Consider the following 24,608-nt stretch of genomic DNA (forward strand, 5'->3'; position numbering starts at 1 on the left):
TCCCTTCCAGGGATTTCTAAATGACTCACAACATCAATAATACTGTCTTCATTATTCTAATAAAAAGCATGAATGAAAATAAATAAAATAATTTAATAACTACCACACAACGTTTAATTGCGCTCTAGTAACAAATAAAAAATTTCAGACACCATTTAAATATCACGCATCTGTGAATCTATAATTTTATTTTTCATTTCCTCTAATGCTGATATGATTGCTAGTTAAATTCATCCTGTAATGAATTATTTAAATCATTGCTTAGGTGGTGAACCATAGTAAAATAAATTCAACTATTTTAGATCGAAGACATAATTGCTAGAAGTACTTTTGGTAACAGCAGTTATTTATATAACTACCAAAATTTGTGATCTACGTCTTTACTTTTATTAAGAATTGTACATGTGTTAACACCACATTCATTAGTAATTTAACTACAGTATAGCTAAATATATTGCACCGAAATGAATGACACGAATGCTGTCATGGGTGGGGATGCAAACAAAAAATTAATAATGTGTGGGTTAGATTTATATGGGCACGTTAATCTGTTTACTTAAAGATCCTTGAGAACTTAGATATATCACATTATGTAAAGACGTGTGTACACCACCTACAAACAATTGCACATAACTCTGCCTAAAATTGAACATGATGATCCTCGATTGCATAAATAAGAAATGGTCCGAAGTTCATCCCCTCTATCAAACTCAACACGCCTGCCACATTCGTGCAATATTGCTAGTCGTCCCAAACTGACATCTTTGTGAACATAATCAGCGGTAAACGGTAAGCCTTGAAGATGCATTGTTTCCACTCACCGGCACCATACAACGATTTATCTTTACCACCACTCTATCCTCTCCATAGATGGAAACCACTATGTCCATCAATGATCTGATTGGCATACATGCTCTAACTGGTGATATGAATAGGTGCTGTCTTCCGCCATTCGCCTGCAGCCAGCGACATCAATGCATTCCATTTTCTTTGCTATTCCCTGTCGCAACGTGTATGGTTGGTCATTAATCACAGTCGCAACGTGTATGAATGGTTGACCATGTAAAGCTAAGCACAGACGGTGATATGGGCTAAAATTCGTCATAAGACCTCCGATTGATTTTTACGCCTAAGCTTGAAAAGTCCACCATTCAATATTATTATGCTTTTAGTGTTCACAATATTACTTGTTCTTACAATTTAACTTTCAACGGAACAAATAACAAATGAATTCGGAAGACCCCACAAGCATGCTACCCTAAAAACAACAACCGGCGATATTTTTACGATTATAACCAAATAAAGGATAACACTCAAAACGTAACAAACCTCACACTTTATTTATATTATGATATTAATTTTCTTTATTTATATTGTGATATTATAAAACTTCCTAGAATATTAAGCTTGTTCATACATCGCCCCGTAAACATAACATAAGCGAACGGATACTTAGGAATTTTCAAAATTTCTTTCTTTTTTCGAAAGCTTGTTATTGTTTACATTCAGTCAACCATAGTTTCGTTGAATCAATCATTTTTGTATGATCCTAGTACAATTTTACGAGAAAAGAATGCATTTGAAATCAGATATGTTTTTATAAGCATGACGTAGGTCATATTAATTTTTTTTAAAGTACATTTACACAAAAATTTACTTACTATATTTAAACTATTATTTAGATTACATTTCCTTTTACGTAATGTCCACGGCTCTACTGTCACAACATTCTTCCTTGTAAGAACTAAATTGTTTTTCGGTAAAAAACTCTAATACTGCCGACTACAAAATTTCTGTACATTCCATTTGCTATAATATATAGCTACATGTATTCCCATATTTTTTTACTCTTCGGCAATTATTTTTTCAATGCCTTATACATACCACGATTAGCATACCAGGTTTTTACAAAACGTCTTAACAGTATTCTAATGTAGTCTTTTACCTTTTATACCGAATCAGGTATTAATTTATCTCCTTAACCATGAACTCCTTCAAAATAAGTTTTGAAGTATACATGTACTGCAATATATAATTGTAGGTTTATAAGAATTTACATTGGAAAATGCTGCGTGAAAATTGTTTGCTTTTATAACACTGTTATTGCTTGAAAATCGCAAGTTTAATTGCTGTAGCTCTTTGGTAAACGTAGAACTTATAAAGAATTCATTCCTCATTAAGTTTAAAGCTTCATTTTACTCGTCACGTGAGAGTTATATACTAATTTTGTCTGCAGAAACATACCACTTCTAATGGTACGATTCAGTTAATTTATCTAAAAGATATTTGTTGAGGTAATAATTCATCAACATTTTACACTCATTCCGTACCTTTCATGGATCAATGCTTGGTGCTAAATAGTGTTTCATAATTGAGGTGGAATGGGTGGAGCACATTCATAAATGCCAAATATCACTATGCAAAATAAGGGAGAAAGATAATATAAAATTAATACAGTTGAAAAGTTTTATTTATATGCGTATTCGTCGAAAAAATTGTCCATTGTTTTTAATTTCAAGAGAATTATTTGTTTAATTTTAAAAAATAGTCTCTTTCTTTTGTTTTCCTAGTATGTACACTAAATTGAGCTTAGAAATATTTTAGTTAGACAAAGAGTTGAAAACAAAATTCCCAGCTGTAAAATAAGAGGAAAAACAATATTTTAATGAGTGTAAGTGGATCAATTGGCCACCGATTTACCCTATTGCCCCTATGATTCAGAGAAAAATTGGCTTAAACGTTTAAGATCCCAAATTATAGGCAGGAAATAAGTAAAAAAAAATTCAATAATTGACTGGAAAGGTCAGGATAGTGAAGGTCGAATTGTGATTATTTTTTTTAATCTATTTCATATCAAAAGTGATTATCAAATCTTAATAAAGTTTCTGCTCCCTTTTAACAAAATTTTAATTTTCGCTTCTAAAATGCATATTTTTCTGTTAAAAAAAAGTCCGAAACTGTCAGCTTAACTTCTTTCAACAGAAACTATCGATCACTCAAAGCCATTTCGGGGATCGAAAACGTGAAAATCGCACGGATAAAGATCACAGCTCTAAGACGAGTGCTAGGATGTCTCCAACTTCAGCGTGTCCAGCTTCTACGTCACGACATAAAAGATATGAATGCGTGCATCATCATGGATGTGGATGGCCACCCAGTTCTACTGACATCTTGAATCGAACCATAACCAGCATCGGATTTCAACAAACATACCTCCAATGCAAGAAATCTCTCTCTCTCTGCTGAGCTAGGAGTCGTGAGTTCGATCAGAACAGCCGACAAATGCAGCGAAGTACACGTTAAATCTTTTGTGGCTAAAAGTCCTCTCATTAGTTGTGGTAGTTTGGAGATAGTTTCTAGTTACTAGATAGTCAGTATCCACGTCGTCTGATTGTGATCAACATTACGTAGCATGGTTGGGTAGTGGGCTTCTAAATATGCATTCTTCAGTCTCTGATGAATAATTTTGGTTCCCATTTTTCTCCTTCGTTAGCTGAAAAAAATTAACAGTACGCTTGTTCTGTTTGAATGCATTTGGTAATAATGCCATCACTTTTAAAGTTTCAGCATTTTCATCTTCTGAGATGAATAAATAATTTCACTTCCAAATTTTGATGCTTACACATGCGCATCGGAGACGAGCTCATTTACATAGGTCAAGCAAAGAAATCTTCAAACGTGAACTTTCTGAATGTGATAAATAATAAAACTTTTATAATAATACATTTATTTAACAAATGCCAGATCCTAAATACGTTAGGTAATGAGCTCTCCAATATTTTTTAACAATGCAATTTAAATAATTTACTTCTGAACACAAGTCCAGATAACATTAATAGCAGTTATGGCTCGCCCACAATAAAAAATACATCAAACTAATATACTTATGGAATATAACATTTTTTTTCTACTTTGAATGCAACATCTTGAATCGTTAAACGCATTCATTTGTCACAAATAAGACAAAATCTTTAAAAAATTAAGCATATTTCATGCTAAAATATGCTTAACGGTTCAAATACTATATGACTTAAATAAAATAAAAACTAAATAAATAAAAACTAAATGAACTAGCTTTATTTTTTCATAACTAAAAAATTTTTAAAAAAATCTTCCATTTCATCATAAGATAATTTACTTGAATAATATTATAATGCATAATCATAAAATGAAGAAAATATTTTTTTAAAAAGAACTATTTTTATGTGAGGAATTTTTTTCTCTCACCGAGACAATAGAATGCTTTGACTGTTTCATTTACAGTGATTTCACCTTTTGGTTAAGGTTATAATTAGAAATAAAAATAATACTAGTGTTGCCATTAGATTCTTAAAAGTTGTCAGTTTTTTAAATTACAACCCTCTTACCTCATATCATTACCTTTTAGTTTAAATTAAACCCGCACAATCATAATAAAAAGAACTGACACACTTGAAAATCAAATTCTCAAAATTCTTCATAAATTAAACATTTAGTGTTACATGGCTCATTGTGTTCATAGACTATGTTCATTGCAAATTCAGTAAAGATTTTAAAATTCCCCCGTAAAATAAACTAATATAATTGTATTAAAAAAGAAAATTAAAAAAAAAAAAAAAAAAAAAAAACCATTTTCTAGAAACCCGGTGACTGGACATATGGACTCTCACCGGACATTCTAATTAAACTTCTTTTTTAGTAACAACAATTTAAAATACCTCTCCAGCACAACAATTCTTAGCAGATAATAACTAAATTTTATATAATATAATATATATTTGGGTGCCGATCGTCACAAGATGGCGCAACAAGAAGGTTATGTAGAAATTGACTGGTGTTAAACGTCTTATTGGTAGTTTGTTCATCTGGTAACAACATAACCTTAAAGTTTTGGTACAAGTAATTCCGTATTTGCATTACGCAATTGTTTTCGTGCAAAAATGTCAAGTTTTGTGCCAAATAAGCGTCATTTGCGGAAGTTTTTGATTTACTTCTTTAATTTGAAGAAACCTGCAGCTCTTGGAGAAGCATATTGTGAGGCTGCTTTAAGTGAGAAAATTTGCCGTGAGCGGTTTCAGAAGTTTAATAACGGTGAGTTTGACGTGGAAGACAAATAACGCAGCGGAAGGCCGAAATTGTACGAAGACAAGGACTTGGAAGAATTACTGGAAGAAGATTCGTCCCAAACGCAATATAAACTTGCTCTTACATTACAAGTTACTCAGCAAGCAATTTCACATCTTTCAAAATCGTTGGAAATGATCCAAAAAGAAGGAAATTGGGTTCCATACGAACTGAAGCCAAGAGATATTGAACGACGATTTTGTATGAAAATTGATTTTGCTATTTGGAAACACTTCAATGGGAAATCTTACCCCACGCACCGTATTAACCAGACCTTGTTATATTTTGAGAAAAAAAAAATTTTTGTTCTGAAATGAAATTCCTGGTAGCAAAGAGTCTGAACATTAAAAAAAAAATTCACATGAAACAGAAATGTATGAAGTTCTTAATGACATAAAAATTTTTTTTAATAAAATAAAGGAATTAAAATCACATTTAATGTTCACCAGTGCCCCACTAAATAGCTCGGAGAACGAACACGTATTAAATTATATTTTTAATTCAAATTGAAACGACTGCTGACAAGAATTTATCGCATTAGTCTACTTTATTAAATTTATATAACTCCCATTTATTCCTTCAATTATTTCAGTTTATGACGCAAGAGCGAGAAAATACATTGAGTGAGTAAGTAATGTCTTATCTGAACTTTAAAACTGAATACATCAATAATTTAGTAAAATAGCATCAACACGTTCATCGACCGGGCTTTATTCAATTACTACAAATTTCAAGCAAACACTAAAGCAAATAAAATATACAGCCTAGAAAAAGTTACACCTGTTTAAGCATCCCAGTAAAATAATTAACACAATTCGAAACTAAAAATCTTACTAAAGTAACAGACCAGATACAAATTGTACATCGTGTCTGCTAAAATAAAATTTCCGAGATTGACACCTGTTTAAAACTGTAACACTCGAAATTTGAATAGACACTTGATGTTTAAATATTTAAAAGTGCTTTAATTATAGTTCGAGAAATCGTTCAGATTCTAATCGAATTCATCAGATGTCAATCTTTGAAATTAAATTTCGTCAGTCAATTACTCCTACGTCAGTGAGATGGTGAACGATTATTCCATGACAATCATTTATTGGATCAACTCTATAAGTTCTTCAGACAGAAGAATAAATTTACTATTACTTATTCTTCAGGATAGATGTATGTTATGAGTTCTTTGCCCTAACAGTAAAGCCATATGATATTAATTGGTTTCGACATCTAACACGTTCAAGTAATCTAATACCCTTTAAATGAGTAATTTCGATGTCCAACTTTGACTTTGAGTTCATGGCATAGTAAAAATGCTAATGAATGGAAGCAGTCAATGCTAATTCCTTGTTGAGTGGAATTTCCACAACTCGAAACGTTTGAAAACGTGAATGCAAATAGCCGCTTTCATCTTAATTCAATGCTAAGTGCGTCCAATTTGCATTCCATTAAAATATAAAAAATGGAGATTCATTTTGACAGTTAGGTAATTAAGTGATAAAGCTAATTATCCAAAATACAACGATTCACAAAAAAAAGCCTAAAGTTTTGAGATTTTATTTTTTCATTTATGGCTATATTTTACAGTTTCCATTTGATTTAGTAAAATTTGCAAAATAATGAAGCTTATTAAAGCAAATTCTGTAATAAAATTAAACGACGCGATGCAATTACATTTATTATTTCTTAATTATTAATATTAGTCAGAAATTTCATCCTCTTTTGAGTGATATACTTCTGACATTGAAAGTCTGAGCAACAGTTACATAAACAAGAAGGCACAACTTATCTTAAAGGAAAATTTCATTGAAAGTAATTAATTGCGGCAATTTTTAAAACTCTATACAAACGTTTACTTGCATGAAAGGCGGTTATGCAACACATAATAAACACATTAAGTAACATTTATGTCGGGAAGCTTTTTAATAACTGAATTTGATATTAAATCAACTATTATGGGGGTTGCACATTGCTATACCAAGAAAACCATATACAATTAAAACATACTGAATATATATGGATTGTTTATTTGGAAATCGAAAACGCAAGCATATTTGAATATAACTTCTATAACAGAAGTAGCATTTATAAGCAATCTTGAAAGTATTATTTTCCCGCCTTATTAATAACAATCACGACCGTTTGATATTATTAACGCTCGAGTGATAGCGATTTCCGCAAAGAGAGCGATTTATTTCAAGAAATTAAAATAAGTCTCAACTTATTCACGTTCCTTATCATTTATCAGAAGCAAGTTTCATTACGGAAGCAGAGTCAGGCAAGCTTGAATTTCGCTTCACTGAATTTACTTACGAGGGGAAATTAAATGGTTCCGAAAGATAAAATCTTTCCTACTTGTGCAACTCTTCGTCTTTTTAACTATTTTATTCCATAATAGCATTACTGAGCTGCTTTGACATTGTATTCATTTCGACACAATATATGAAGAGATGATAAATAAATAAAAAAAATACAAGATTATTGAATCTCAATACAAAGTACTCATCTGTTCCAGTCAAAACTATGTAAGTTGACAGCAATTAGATAGCAAGTAAGCTATGTAAGTAAGTGGGGGCAGCAATTAGATAGCAATCAATTGAACAGGTGATCAAAGAACGAAGAAATGATTCAATTGATTTTGCAATTAGTCCTTTAATTGCCGAGTTCAATCTAGATAAAGAATTTAACTTATAAATGTGGTTAATTCCACAGATTTCATATCTTGAGGAATGAAAATGCGATTTAAAAAAATTATGAGTGAGGAAAAAAAGGCTTTTTGAAATTTCTTTACTCAAAAACTATGGGTGGTGTTTTCTACACAAGGGAACGCTGCAAGCTCGGTACCGCCTAAATTTCCGGGTTACTGTTTCCGTTGTATTTTAAAGTCATTTGGCATCATTGTGTTTTGAGATTCTTTCAAACAATGTATTTGATTACTTATTACTTGTGTTTACAATGCTAACAATACTTGTGTTTACGATGCTAAAAGTGTTAACACTAACGTAAGATGGTGCACAGTTTGCAACAAGAGCAAACAGTAATAAAGTTAAGGAAAGAGGTCATATCAAGACTGCCAAAAAAACGAGTTATTCAAAATCTAGCAACCATGTCACCTTTTTTAACAATGTATCTCTAAATAACTAAAACAAATTTTCACTTCAAACTCACCAGAATTACATAATAACATTAATATTTTATGAAATACGGCAGATTTGAGCTCAGAAATCATCTAATTTATTTCTTTTATTGAAAACAAAATTATCCGTTTAAAAATATCGCCTCGCAGAATAACGTGTAGTAAGCGGCTGCAAGCTTTCTAACCGGAACTAGAGCAGGCATACAGCTCAAGATTGTTATTGTTTACATTTCTACTGAAAACACCATCCATTAGAGCGATTTTATTCAAATTATGTATTTCATCATTTAAAACTACATAGTTCAAAATGGTGTAAGAGTTTACATACAATTTAAATTAAAAAATTTTCAACTATTATTAAATAAAATAATTATTAAAAATTATATTATTTACATGAAATTAACTTTGGATAAACGAATTTCTACTATTCTGTGCAAAAAGTTGTTGAATATTTTAAAGACTTCCTGAGATATGGCGAAATAAGCAAAATGTGAAATAAACATTAAATTAACATCAAACCCACATTTTCAACCACTTTTCTGATTAAACTATGGAAATATTTTCCAAATTGCGGCTACTCCCCTCTTACAGTTCAATGATTAGAAATCCAAGTATGCCGAAAAAACATTGTGTTTATTGGGAGAAAGTACATTTTTGTATCTGATTTCGTAATTTAAAGTATAGTCTGCACGAGTTTGCATATCAGAAGTCATTCCTTCGAGCCATATAAATCGTAAAATCCGCGATCATAAGAAAAAAATAATTATTTCTTTTTAAAAATGCCCAGCCGATTAACACTCCTCATTTAGGTATCAGTTAGTCAGATTTGTAGGCCACCATTTCAGGGGCTAACTTTGCTCCCACAGTAAAGCTAGATAGTACACAAAATGAAAGAACATCCATGCCTTGTCCGGAATTCGAACCCCAGGATCTTTCTGATGTGAGGTGTCAGCTGTCCGCAGACACAGTCCGGTCGGCAGAAAAATTTATATATATATATATATATATATATATATATATATATATATATATATATAGTTATATATATATATATATATATATATATATATATATATATATATATATATATATATATATATATATATATATATATATATATATATATATATATATATATATATATATATATACATATATATATATATATATATAGTTATATATATATATATATATATATATATATATATATATATATATATATATATATACATACATATATATATATATATATATATAGTTATATATATATATATATATATATATATATATATATATATATATATATATATATATATATATATATATATATATACACCGAAGAGTCATGACATTATGACCACCCTCCATCTATAACAATGGGCTCGCCCTGGTTTTCAAGGTTTCTCGCCCAGGAACAATGTTTTCATGGGGCACATTAGGACCCATAATTCTCATAGAACAATCCCTGACGTCTGTAAGCTATTTGAACATAGTTGCAGACCAGGTTCACCCATTTATGGAAACACTTTTTCCTGCGGGGGATGGTGTTTACCAACAGGATAATGCACCATGTCATAAGGGTCGAATCATCATGGATTGGTTCGAGGAACATTCCAGTAACTCTCAAGTCATGTCTTGGCCCCCAAATTCCCCTGACCTTAATCCAATAGAGCATTTGTGGCCCTACTTGGAAAACCAAATTCGTGCTGCCACGCTACCCCCTCGCAATGTGAGGGAATTGCAGGACCAGTGGTGAGTGCTTGGTACCAGATACCTCAGACTATCTTTCCGCACCTTGTGGAATCAATGACACGGCGAGTGCTAGCAGTTTTGAGGGCTAAAGGTGGTCATAATGTAATGGCTCTTCGGTGTATATATATTCTAATGATCGGATTTTCACGAACTAAGTGTAAACGAGAGTATTTCTAAAAGTTTGTTTATGAGACAATAAAATATAACTTATGGTAATCGAAAAAGAATAACAGAATTATATAAGTAAAAAACACAATGCAAACACAATATGCAAAAATTATAAAGTAAAAACAATATACAAAAATTATAAAGTAAAAACAATATGCAAACTGAATTATAAAGTAAAAACGATACGCAAACTAAAAAACATATATTAATTTCGCACATGAGTCGGAAGTTCTTTCATTTCAATACTCTTATTTTCTCCATAAGTGTCAAAATGACAGAAATCTAAAATAGCTCATCGAAAACATTTCTAATTATATATATATATATATATATATATATATATATATATATATATATATATATATATATATATATATATATATATATATATATATATATATATATATATATATTATAAACGAATGAATAAAAAATAAACTTACTAAATCATAGACAAAGAAACATCCAGAACAAAAGAATTATGATACTTTCATTTGAAATTCAAACACAAGCTGTAGCTCTCACCAGCAGATAATAATTTTAATTAATCCTAACATAATTAAAATTCACATTTTTAAGATTCACAATTTTTTCTGGACAAAGTTTCAATTTATTCCATTTAGTGCATTTGTCTGTTCTTTTTTCTTCCGTATGCATATATAACTTTCTCTTATTTAATAAAACAACTTAAGTATTGATACTTTAAAAGCATTTATAAATTTATTTGTGAACAAGTTAGTAAAAGTTAATAGCTGACAATAACTTATGGATATGATAATTTATTTCTTGATTAAAATAATAGATAAGGAAGAGTTAAAGGTCTTGTTTTCTCTTATGGCTCTGCTTTTAATTTTAAAAATTATGGAACAATGATTTGAGGAATGAGAAAATTAATACATAAAAACTTGAAAGTTGAAAAAAGAGACGGTGTTTTTATAACTGATTATTTAAAAGATTTATTATTTGAGTTTAAAATTTGTGGTGATCAGTCTTGACTAGTAGCAAATTCATGTCCTTTTTTTTGGTCTGTAATAAAATATGTGTTTTTCCTACTCTGATTAATTATAAATATTAAACACATTTTTTTTCTTCCAAGAAAAGATACATACACCGAAGAGCCATTACATTATGACCACCCTCCATCTATAACAATGGGCTCATCCAGGTTTTCATGGTTTCTCCCCCAGGAACAATGTTTTCATGGGGCACATTAGGATCCATAATCCTCATAGAACAATCCCTGACGTCTGTAAGCTACTTGAACATAGTTGCAGACCTCGTTCACCCATTCAGGGCAACAATTTTTCCTGCGGGGGATGGTGTTTACCAACAGGATAATGCACCATGTCATAAGGGTTGACTCGTTATGGATTGGTTAGAGAAACATTCCAGTGGCTTTCAAGTCATGTCTTGGCTCCAAATTCACTTGGCCTTAATCCAATAGAGCATTTGTAGTCCTACTTGGAAAACCAAATTCGTGCTGCCACGCTACCAACCCCTCTGCAATGTGAGGGAATTGCAGGTCCAGTTGGTGAGCGCTTGGTACCAGATACCTCAAGACTACCTATCAGCACCTTGTGGAATCAATGCCACGGAGGAGGATAGCAGTTTTGAGGGCTAAAGGTGGTCGCAATGAAATGGCTCTTCGGTGTATATGTTACATGCATTGAATAGTTTCTTTAATTCTTTAGACCCTTTCTGTTGAGACACCAGGCCACAAATTTGCACACGTGAAGTATTAAAAAAAATTTGATAATTTTTGGAAGTCACATGTTTTACTGTACATAAGTAACATTTTTTCATAACCAAATCTGTGTACAGGCATGTAGCTGGGTGGAGTGGGGGGTAAAATTATTTTTTTAGAATATTTCTGATCATATATGTATTTACGGTCCCTGGCCCAATTATTCGAAGCACTATAAGATTCTATGCAAAATCTTAATTATCAGGTGATTCTATACAGCTTTGTTTTTACTCAGCTGAAGCCGGTTTTCACGTGTTTAAGTTTGTGTATCAATTGGTTAAAATTGTAATGCAATACTTAAAAAATAAATACAAATAGGAATTATATAAAAAATGTCCTGAATAAAAACCCATTAAATGTCTGTTCAAATACAAAAGTATTGCATATAAAAATTCATGCAAAACATGTAATTATTAAAAAACTGCAGTACACCTAATAATTTGATCTAATTATAATATACTAATATAATACCTGATATAATAAATATTCTATATTTATATAATATATCGTCATATATATCCAATCGTAGAATTTATATTATATATCGTCTAATTTAACCAATTGATACAAGAACGTAAACAAGTGTAAACTGGTTTCAGTCGCCTATAGTAGTACCTGATAATTAAGATTTTACACAGAATCTTAGAGTGTGTCCAATAATTTGATCAGGGACTGTTTACATATTTTAATTTTCGACTTTGAGAAATTCTGAAGGGTCTGGACCCTCTCAGCTACATCAGTCTGTCTGTCGAATGAGATCGATAGGACGTGTGATGAATTTCTGTAAAAATATATTTCAGTGAATTGCAGATCAGATTAAATTTATTTCAGTGAATGCAACAAAAAAATAATAAATTAAACTAAAAATATGATATGCTTAATAGTAGGAGAGAAAAGAGCTAGTGTGGATATGGGACAAAAATGGACATCTTGAATAAATTTCTCATTTATGGGTCAAATCTCTCCTGTAAAATACTGTAAATTGACAACACTGGTATACATTTCCATGTGCAGTAGCATAATCATACCGTGAATAACTTATCAGAAATTTGTAACAAAAGGTTTTTAAGATGCAAAAGAAACTTTCAAATTTTCCCTTTACTCTGCTATTTTCAGAATTTCAACTGAAGATGATATGTTACAAATGACACTGTTTTTTATCCACTTTAATATAAACTTTTACTCTGTACAGTTCCGGTTAATCAGCATTAGGCATAAACAAACATATGCTAGGAACTAGTGCAGACACAAAGTGTGGATATACTTTAAATGGATTTTTTTTTTATTTAAAAGTCACTACCCTGCCAATTTTTTTCTTTTAATTAAAAGTATATCTATATTAATAAATAATATATAATGTTACTATTAATTTATTTGTTAACCTACTTAAATACATTAAGTACACATCGTTGTTACTGAAAAATAAAAATATGCACTAATTTAAAAGTTTCAGTCATAGATATAGTATGTCAAGATGTATCTAAGAGAACAAAGATATGTAGCTACCCTGTTAAAATACTAAATTTTATATTATATTAATATTAAATTTTATATTATATTACTAAAAAAAAAATGGGAGGTTAGAATCATGTTCTCCATTTTTCCCCCTTTCTTTTTGTGTATGAAACTTACTAAGATCATTTCCCAAATCCTATAAGATCTGGCAGCCAATAAATTTTTCTGGAATTTTGTTCGCGTTCTTTATCCCTTGATATTCTGAAAAAGGGAAAGAAGAAAAAAAGGAGTTTTAGAGACTAATTTTAAAATATCAAGAGAGTTGTCCATTGGAGACATTATTTTAAGAAGAAAGGGAGTGGAAACTAGAAAATATTTTTCTTTGTTTAAAAAAAAAATTGATATATTGTATTTTAAACCATTTGGAACAGAAGTCTTTAATTGTGAAACTTTTATTAAAAAACAATAGTTTATACCCAATAGTTTTTGCTAAGCAGTTCTTGTTAAGCAGTTCTATGCAATAGCAAATTTTATTAAAATCTCTAATATTTAGCTAATTACCACTTTCATTTATTTATCAAAATATTATTTTGGGGAAAATTAAAAATGAAATACACCATTTTAGTAATTTTAAGAATTAAGTATCATGTATAGTCAGAAAATAAAACCAGCAGGAGTAACTTTAGATCCAATAATTGCATTTTCTTATCTGCTTAATGGAGCAAACTTCAATTTTTCTAATTAAATTTAGTAATAATATTAATCCCAACAAATAAATTTCTTTCCCACAATTACAGTTTTGTTATATTGTATAATGGGCCATCTTTGATATGCATTCTCCACCTTCTCTCAGACTCAGTGGTGCGGCAGCCCATAGACGGCCAAAGGCTGCTGTGCCCATCTCAGTTTTCTTGACCTTTGGCTCTGGGGTGCAGGAGCAAATGTTCCGGTCAGGTGGTCAGCGAAACGCGAAACTCCCAGTGTTTAGTTCCCAAGCATGCTTGGTACTCATTTATCGACACACTGAAGGGATGAAAGGCTGAGCCAATCTTGCCTGGCCCGAGAATCGAACCCAGGACCTGTGGCACGAGAGCATGAAGAGCTACCACTCAGCCACTGGTAGTCACCTTCTCTAATTCTTTGTGAAATGACAACTTTAAGGATTGCATAGTTATTTTTTTTGAATCAAATAGTCAAAATTTAAACAATGCAAGTAAAAAACAGATAAAAAGGTTAAATTTGAATTTTGTAGGTAATTGACCTAGAAATTAAAAGGTTTAAAACTGATTGCAAAAATTTCTTGTTCTAAAACCGATTGATGTTTTAACGGTGGAGCAGATTGGCGACATTTGAAAATATTGAACATACATACTAAAATGGTTAGTAATTCTGCTTGTAATATTCTATTGTCCTTAATTAAAATTGAAGGCTGTTCCTGTTTTTTGTCCACCTGTAAAGGTTTTAGGATTAAGGCTTGACATTATATTTATTTTTTCACTTAAAGATTTAGAGATAAGTAAAATAATATTTTTGCTTGTAATAATTAAAAGGAATTGTTATAAACTGCGTTATTTTTTAGTTGAGTAAAATTTAAAAGCTTAGCCAAGGTTCAGCAAATCTGTAATGAAAATGGTGAAATATTAGTTAAATCCTATATAATCTATTATTAATTTAAAATGCGTGTAATTTTTATGTGACAAAATGGTGACATATCAAGCATAAAATATTTTCTGAAACATCATAATTAATCAAGAACTAATTAAATTAACAAATAAATGAGTAGTGTATACAAAAGGTTCGCAATTTCAACTTACTATTGGCGATCGAAAATTTAGAACTTACGAGTAAGTTTGGTCCTGTAAAATGTTGTGTTTTAGAATCAAATTACCATCCATATTTTCCCTAAAATTAATGTTTACATAAAAAGATTGGGAAAAATAATTTTAATACATAGAGAGCTGTGTGTATTTTAGTGCCGTGACAGTGGTATACAAACATGAAGTAATGTATAAGTATTGGAAAATTTCGGATATTTTTCTTATTTTAATGAAAATATTTGAATTATTGAAACTTTATGACAGCCATATTGGAAAGAAATATTATTGTTACTTTATCGCTATAAAAATGCTTTACATTTCTGACACCCTTTTATGATTTTGATCACCATAAAGATCTCCATACTAAATTTTTTAACATATTAAAAAGTATCTAGAGTCACTCAGAGTAAATACTAGTCAGTCTTTTTCTATGTATGGAATACTTCTCATCAAAATAAAATTAAAAACTAACACCGAAATACTCTGAATTATCTTCTTACGAATTTATCACTTAAATATAAGATGACTGTTCATTTAGTTCAGAAAAGAAATTAAAACCGAACTGTTTGCTAAATTTCTTTAAAATAGCATAGCCTTGATAAACAACAAAAATCTTTGTCACACCTTAAGTTTTAAACATTTTTCTTTTCTCTCTTTTCAGTTGAACTATCAACTACCTATTATAGGTATTAAAAATAATTTTGAATTTCCTTATGGATGGTTGACTATGTAAAGCTAAGCACAGATTGTTTTAAGGCTCCCGGGTTACTACTTCCGATTGATTTTTACGCTTAACTTGAAAAATGGCGCCATCAAATATTATTATATTTGTAGTGTTTACAATATAACTCTTTCTTTAAATTTCAAAGAAACGACCAACATAAGAATTTGGAAGACTACAAGCATACTATGCCCTGCAAGATGCAACCCAAAAAAAAAAAATAATGGTGATATTTTACTCAAATAAAGTCAAATAAGGGATAGCACTCAAAACATTGCAAACCTTACACTTTATTTATGTTGTGATATTTTTTTTAAATTTATTTTAGATTCACAACCATTTAGAATTTATAAATTACAGGAAACTCTTATGAATGGTAAAATTACACGCAAATTTAAACATAAATCACTTTAATAAAACTTCCCAAGAATATTAAGTCTGTTCACACATCACCTCGTAAGGTAAGCATAACATAAGCGGAGGGATACAGTGGAAATTTTCTAAATTTCTTTGGGTTTTAGGCAGCTTGTTATTGTTTACATTCAGTCAACCAAATTAAAAGTTATATTATAACTATTGTCTATTTTAAATAATTTACCAGAGTGTATCAAATACTGCCTCCGTGTATCTGAGGTAAATCTTGATCAACGAAGAAATTCCTGGTCAAAGTCAATCCTGTTCTCATTATTTAAATATCCTTTTTATTGTCATACTTATATCACTAGTGATTCAAATGGTCAGGGATATACCATCATTTAATTTAAACACTTCTGGATCTTATACAATAGATAAGAAAAAAATTAGTAGAGTATCTAGTTCAGTTTCCTCAAGTAAATTATTATTTTCATAATAAGCAATAATTTTCCCCCCTTCCTGCTCTGCCAAGGCAGTTACAGCAGTTAGTCAGTCGATTGTATCATTCTCCATAAAAGACTGGCTAAGCAAGAAAGTTAAAACATAAAAATAGCAGTACACTAAAAAAAAAATAGGCATTGGTATAAGCCCAGCTGTCATTACAAATAATGACTTTCCGAAACTAGTTACAGAATGTGAAAGAAAAATAGAAGCAATGCAAGCTAATCAAAAGAAAATAAAACAAGATAATAAAAGAGAACAACAAAGATCCAAATAAACTGCCAGAGTGTTTTAATAGTGCAAGTAGTTGGTAGTGTAAAATTATAATAAACAAAATGCAATAGAAGTGTCAGTGCAGATGTTATGCTGCAAATTATAATAAAAAATTTTATATTTTGAAAATCACCGAAGTATAAAGTGGGTGTAAAGTGCTCGAAATAAAGAGAGAGAAGAAACATGAGCTATCTAAAAATGAGACAATTATGCGTCAAAATTTATGGGCCAATCAACTTAAAAGGTGTAGATCACAGTTGATATGGCAGCTAAGATAATGTATGTAAATTATACAAAAAATGCTTGGCTTAAGGATTTGTTCAATGTAACATATTTTCCATGATAAATATATCTATATTTAGACCTGAAATATCGACAAAAATTTTATAAATATAAAATGTTTAACATCCATACCTGATGAAAATAATAGTCAAATTGGTTTATTAAATTGTAGTACCAACATAAAAGAAATAGCCTTTACTAGTATTAAACAACTTAAAGACCAGTAATTATACCAGAAGTGACCAGAAGTTATCTCATTCCAAGGGTAAATTCTAGCTAAATTTTCCACCCAATCGGATGAAAATTTATCTTATCAAATTCACAAATATAAAAAATACTGACAATATTTTTTTTTAAATATAAATAAATAATAGAAGTGTTTAGCTTAAAAATGGTAAGTTAAATTGGTCAACTAGTAATTCTTTTAAAATTTAATAAATAAAGTTTTAATCAAATGTCTAATATATTTTTAATTACTGTGTAGAATGCTGTTTTTGGTCTCTTAACTTCTTGGACAAAAAAAACAGATTATAAAGAAGAACTATTATTTTGTACATTAACCAGACTGTACAGTGAACGAAGTTTCCTGCACAATTTAAATTGTTAAATTCTATGTGCACAGATATTTACATTACTGAAAAAGATAAAAATAATTAATTATTATTTTTAATCATTTAAGTTATTTAAAAAAAATAACCTTGAAATATGTTCCAAATAATTTCAACCTAAAAAAACTATTTTAATATTATGAAGTATATTTATATTTTTTAAATTATAATGCATTTTATTACATTAACACTATATAATTAGTTTGATATAAACACATAAAAATAGTTAAATCATTATACCTAAGTTTTAATTACATGAATGATAAATCTATAAAATAGTACAAATAACTATTTTGAAGAAGCTAACAATAAATTTCATTAACCACAATAAAATGGCTAAAACATAACATCAGTGATAAACAATTTCAACAAAATATAATACATCTGATAACTTGAAATGATATGAAGAAAATTTATTTCTAACTACTTGTTTAAACGTAAAATCGTTTACGTCAATTTAGTTCGATCAGTTCCTTCTCCTTGCAGTTCAGAATGTAATTTCATTACTTTTTTAATTTTTCCTTTTAACTGATCAAGAGCATGAGGAAGTACATTCGCGATCATTTCAAAACACTCTTGAGAACCCTTTTTGCTTCCGGGTAGATTTAAAATTAAACTTTGACCACGCATTCCACAAACACTTCTAGATAATACAGCAAACGGAGTTTTTTCACAACAACCTAATATCATGCGAGACGCTAAATGGGGTGCTTCTCTGACAATAATGCCTTTAGTAGCCTCAGGTGTAACATCTCGAATAGAAAATCCAGTACCACCAACACTTAAAATGAGATCAATATTTTTACTGTCAACCCATTGCTTCATTTTTTCTTGAATTTTGTCCAAGTCATCAGGAACACACTCTTCAAGGATAGTACTTACGGGAAAATATTTTCCACTTTTCAGCAATTGAAGTAAATTATTTCCACTTAAATCTATCTTTTCACCGCTGCTTACTGTATCACTAATTACTAAAACACCGACACTGTACCCAAATGACTCAACTATTTCCATCTTTATAAATTACTCAGATTTCCTTAAATTCAAATTTAATTGAGGTATTTATTGAACGAAAAAGGTTCTTTTAATAATAAAATGGATTAATATAAATGGATTAATATAAATCTTACAATCAGTAACTATTTTAAATTACACACAAACGAGATAAGATAAAAAGTAAACAAACATCCCGCAAAATCTCACTGCTTTACTTCACTTCACGCAGTTGTTAAAAATCTAATGGGGAGAAAAAGAAATGCAGTTAGATACGCTTTAATCTAAACTACAAGAAGTTTAAAAAAATCGAAGAAAATTTTTTTGCGTAAAATTAGAATTTTATTAGTTCTCATTCTGTAAATGAGTTAAAAATCAGATAAAGCTCAAGTAGATCACACCGTGCGGTTTCCACACTACCAATCACCGCCGATAGAAGAAAATCAGAGTTTTCACAGAGTTTTCTCATATTTCTTTGATGGCGAAATTTGGCGAATAAAGGTGCGTGAACCACATAAAAAGAGAATGGCCTTTCTTATGCGATCTGACGTCGAAGTAATTCACGCATGCGCGAGAATTTCATCTTGCACGTAATTTCTAAACATTCGCAACGCAGCATGCAGCTTTTAAATCAAATTTTAACTGCTCCTAAGAACCTGTTGTAGTTCATCAAAAACAGACAGCTATCATATACTAGTGGAATTGATTAAATGAGAAATCGATATACTTTTCAATCTTATTCCATAGCTGAAAACTAAAAAGTAATACTAATTTTAGAAAGATGACATTTATGATTTGAAAAATGAAGAAAATTTATGATATTCAGACAAAAAAAAACAAGTTATTCAATTTAGCCTCTTAGAACCTTTTTAATTCCAAAAATTTAAATTACTTATTTTAATATTTTTTATTATATTCTTAAGGTATTATTTATTTATTCATTTATTTATTTGATGTTAATTATCTAAAATCATTCAAATATTTTTTTTAAAAAAATCTTTTCCAAACTTACAAGCATTGAAAACACGCAAAAGTTTGGAATGAAAACTGACCTCATTTGAAAAATCTATAAAACAAAGGAACGCCTTCGGACTTGTGATACATAAATTAGGGAAACAGAACATCACTTTTAGATGTGATGTACTCGTAGCTCTTCATTTTCAGAAATTTTCTGAGAGTAAATATGAAATAAAAACTGAGAATAATTAAAGCAGTTTCAGATTGGGTTAAATTCTGTGGTTTTCTAAATTTTTCTTTCTAGGAGAAATTTTCTCTTTTTTAACCTTCTATTTTTCAAAAACATATTTTCTATTGTCTGTATTTCAATAATAATAACTTTCTGCTTCATTTTTTACAAGAACTTACTATTTATACTATCAGAACTATACGATTCATACCACTTGAATAAAATAATGAATAAAAAAATAAAATGAATAAATTATGAATAAAATAAACTTAAGACTGACTGAATCCCTCTCTCTCTCTCTCTCTCTCTCTCTCTCTATATATATATATATATATATATATATATATATATATATATATATATATATATATATATATATATATATATATATATATATATATATATATATATATATATATATATATATATATATATATATATATATATATATATATATATATATATATATATATATATATATATATATATATATATATATATATATATATATATATATATTAGATTATTAGACTTTTTTCTTAATAATGTTTTAGTTAAATACAGCTATTGATATCCAATAATTTAAGTGATTTGATTAAAAACTGAAGTCAAATAACATAGTAATGAAGAAATTTTTAGAGATAATTATTTCATTATACTTCTTAAGTGGAGTTTATTTATTGTAGCAGAGCAGTTTATTTATGTGGCAGGCAGATGATAAAAACGGAGATTTTATCTCATCTTTAAGCTAAATAATCGATTCCTGCAAGATGTTAAAATTGTCACTCTGTTGAAAGATTTCCCTAAAGGAAGGAAGTGATTTGATCAAATCCTTTACCTGTTTTAGTGAAAACATGAAAGAACTAAATCAGGATTTGCAGAGCTCTATCCTTTGCCTATTATCATTCTCCTTAACCTCACAGCTCCTTACCGATGAATAAAAATATTAGTGTATGGAATGCGGCTGTTGAAAATTATTACTGTTAATTATTTTTAGTAATCAGATTAATCAAAGGAAGTAAGTGTAATGCCCCAATTACCGAGTGACATCAATCAAGATAAAAAGAAAAAAGTGATAATTTTTTTCTATTTTCACTTTACTTATTAATCAGCTTTATTTTATTCGTTGCTCCTCATTTCAAAATCAAAATCATACAAGAATACATAAGACTAATTTAAAATCATACAAGAACACATAAAACTAATCTAAAGTCATACAAGAATACATTAAACTAATCTAATATTCCGTCAACTTTTAACATCAGGCTCATTAAAATACCGAAATATTCTCACAAAATTTAAAAAAAATACCATCCAAATCACCATATTATGAAATACATATCCATTTCGTTTTAAATATAAAATTTTTATTTTCAGGGAAAAATTTTTTAAAATTTTCCTACTCAATATGTTTTTTATTTAATTATTTGTAAAAAATTAAATTAAGATTTTTTTTCATGCAACACTTAGACTTTTATATTGTTTCATAAAAAAGACATGAAATTGTTTTGTATAACACCATTTTATTATTATGCATTTTGAAAGAAATTTTTTTCATGGCTTTCTTTGTTTAGTTATTTATTTTATTCAAGATAGCATTTATAGTTTTGAAAAATGGACGCATTTTATACCCTAAACTTATCATGGATTTTTTCTATCATACTTTTTGGTAAGAGCATTTTTCATTCAACAGAATTCCCACGTATACCTAGGCGAAGTATATAATATTTTTCGCGTTTTATATTTTGCTATGAAACGCCGAGCATTCTATAAAATGCCTTGGTATTCCACACTATTTCATATTTGGCCGGTAACATACTACTGGATATGCTTCGTATTTAAATGGAAACAAAAGCTGGTCTGGTTGGTTTACACACGCAACTAGCACTTTTTTGTATTATTCATAAACGCGTTCATATATTAAAAATTAATCACTGAATAAACATGTCTTTCCTACATCTGACCATCATTTCGGTGCGAATAAAAAATGTTACAGCTAGAGTGATTACTTTAAAAAAAAAAAAAAAAAAAAAAAAAAAAAACCCGGAAAATAATATTTAGTTAATTTAAAATCAAAAAATAGTTTCAAAATTTATTTTGAAAAGAATTTATAAACGTGGAAAAGAGAGAGAGAAAGATTAATCTTCGTTTCTTCTTCTTTTTTTTTCCTTATGTTTGTTCTGATAAAAATATGTTTTTCTTTGACAAAAAGTAATGCAATCAAGAAATGCCAATTAATTGCTGAAAGATAATCTACTTTATTGACTTAATAAGGTTTTAGATATTTTTTAAAAGCTAACCAAATAAAAAAATGAAAGAAAAAAATTAGCACTATACGTCAAAAATGAGTGTCAAAACTTGGCATAGCTGACATCGTATTAAAAATTAATAAAAATGCAAATCTGATTAAGAAGATGAAATGTATTTACAATAAGTCAAAAAAACATTATATAATATTTAAGACTAGAAGAGATTTATCTTTTACACCACAACCACAAGTACATGCTTAATTATTAACAATTTCTACTTCTAACTGCTCATTTTCGGAGACGACTAACTACTGAAATACTTGTAGTAAGAATCTAAGAACCTATCATTTTTACTTTTAATTATAATGATTTTTATTTGGAATATATGAATATATATATATATATATATATATATATATATATATATATATATATATATATATATAGATAGATAGATAAATATATCTTCCTAAGATCACTTTATTAATTTGACAACGACTATGGTTACTTTTTGACACAGATTTTATTACTTTTAATGCAAAGATAAGCATAGTATTTTAAAAAAATTCAATTAATTTTTAAAAAAATTAGTTTTATAAAAAGCGTTGTTTCTATTTCTTTTTTTTTTAAATTGAAAAATCGGTATGAAACTTTAAAAATCTACAAACTTCCAGTGTTTCATGTTGAAATTAATAAATTCAATTTAATACGTTACTTCTTAACCATCTCTTTTTGAGGTAACAAAACCAGATAAAATAAGAGATAGAAATAGTTTGAAAGAAATACTCAGTCAGCAATTTGCAAAATGTCAGGAGTTAAATCAGTCGAATGAGTTTCGTTTCTGTCTCAAAAAAAAAAAAAGAGTTTTTAAATTTCTGGAGATGGGTACACAATTTTCCTTTTGAGTAACTTAAATGTGCCGTGTGTGGCGCTTGTTTCCTCTCATCCCAACATTTCAAGTGTTGATCAATAAATTCCGGATCAGCCAGAAGGTGCAACGCCTCGCACTTTCACACGAATTCCACTTCTAACTCAAACTGCTCCCTCCTCAAACATTTATTGTGAAGCTAAAAAAGAAAGAAGATTCTGTTTTAAGGATGAATGGCTCCCCTTAGCTTTTTACAGCCAATGAAATATAGAATATTCAGGATTTAAATAAATAATATTATAGACACAGTTATTCTTGTATAGAGCGACTGAAAGTACTTCAGTTTACTAGTGCTTTAAATCAATCGAATTAACAAAATAATTTTAATTATTTTATTTTCATTTTTATAATTATTTTTTTTTATAAAATTGAAACATAATTTTAGTTCATTTAGGTCTGTATGGTTTTTGTTTTCAATTACAATCGGCGTTTAACAGCTGACCCATTTTTGGTTTACGGCTATGTTAAACTCCGGTGCCTTGAAATATTGAACTCAACACAGTAGACAAATCAACTCTTGGATTAAGCATTGAGACAAACTTTCCTTTCCTAAGGACTTTTTGGTTGAAATAACCTCCATTTGAGTCACATGGTAAGGCAAACTACGAAAATTTCCCATGGTTAGACCAACAACAAGAGATTCTAACCCATGATCCCTCTACCATTGCTGGAGTTTTGCGACAGCACTATTATTGGTGCTAGCAGGGATACAAAAATTCAAATTGACCAACCATCGTTGAGATTCGAACCTGGGTCGAATCAGCAAACCCTCCATAACCATCGTGGTTAATTTCTGAGAAGTTTGAAAAAATATCCTTCAAAGCATATGATGAGCTACCCGCAAAGGTAATTCTCTTCGTAATATTCAGGGGGGTCCGCAATGACCAACCTTAATACTGTTTTTTAAACTCTTGTCAAAAATATTCTTCAAAACACACGTGGAGTGCGGAAAGATAAAAAAGAAAAATCTGGTAAAAAGCCTAACTCAACAATTTTTCTTTTCTTTTAGACGGAATAATAAATAAATTTTCTTTGACTGCCACAACTTATTAACATTTGCAACATAAATACTTTCTCATAAGAGATTTCTCGAATAATTATACTTTTTGCAATCGAGAAAAAAAATGGTATTAATACCTTGTTATGAACATCTCCGGATATTCTGTAGTATTTCATTTTAACAGTTAAAATGGTAGTAAACTTCAGAATTCTCATTTTTGATTTTTGGAATTATAATGTGGAATTTAACCACTACTGCCTAGAAATAAGCACATACATAAATGCAAGATGTCTAAACTATAGTGCGCTGGATCTGGAAACCCCCCTAACCGAGCAATCTCACCG

At 29.4% G+C, this 24,608-nt stretch overlaps 2 protein-coding genes across 3 annotated transcripts in view; one reads left to right on the plus strand and one right to left on the minus strand.

Moving 5' to 3' along the window:
* Elk (Eag-like K[+] channel) overlaps positions 1 to 24,608 on the plus strand; it is a 257,112-nt gene that overhangs the window by 88,658 nt on the left and 143,846 nt on the right. The gene's annotated exons all lie outside the window — the stretch shown is intronic.
* LOC147807204 (gephyrin-like) lies at positions 18,356 to 18,922 on the minus strand. The gene has a single exon (XM_087168824.1). It carries the CDS (start codon positions 18,920 to 18,922, stop codon positions 18,356 to 18,358), a length of 567 nt encoding a protein of 188 aa, XP_087024950.1.

This window comes from Parasteatoda tepidariorum, chromosome 7, assembly GCF_982258835.1.
Source record: "Parasteatoda tepidariorum strain Cologne lab strain chromosome 7, Ptep-v5.0, whole genome shotgun sequence".
In the NCBI taxonomy this organism is placed as follows: domain Eukaryota; kingdom Metazoa; phylum Arthropoda; class Arachnida; order Araneae; family Theridiidae; genus Parasteatoda; species Parasteatoda tepidariorum.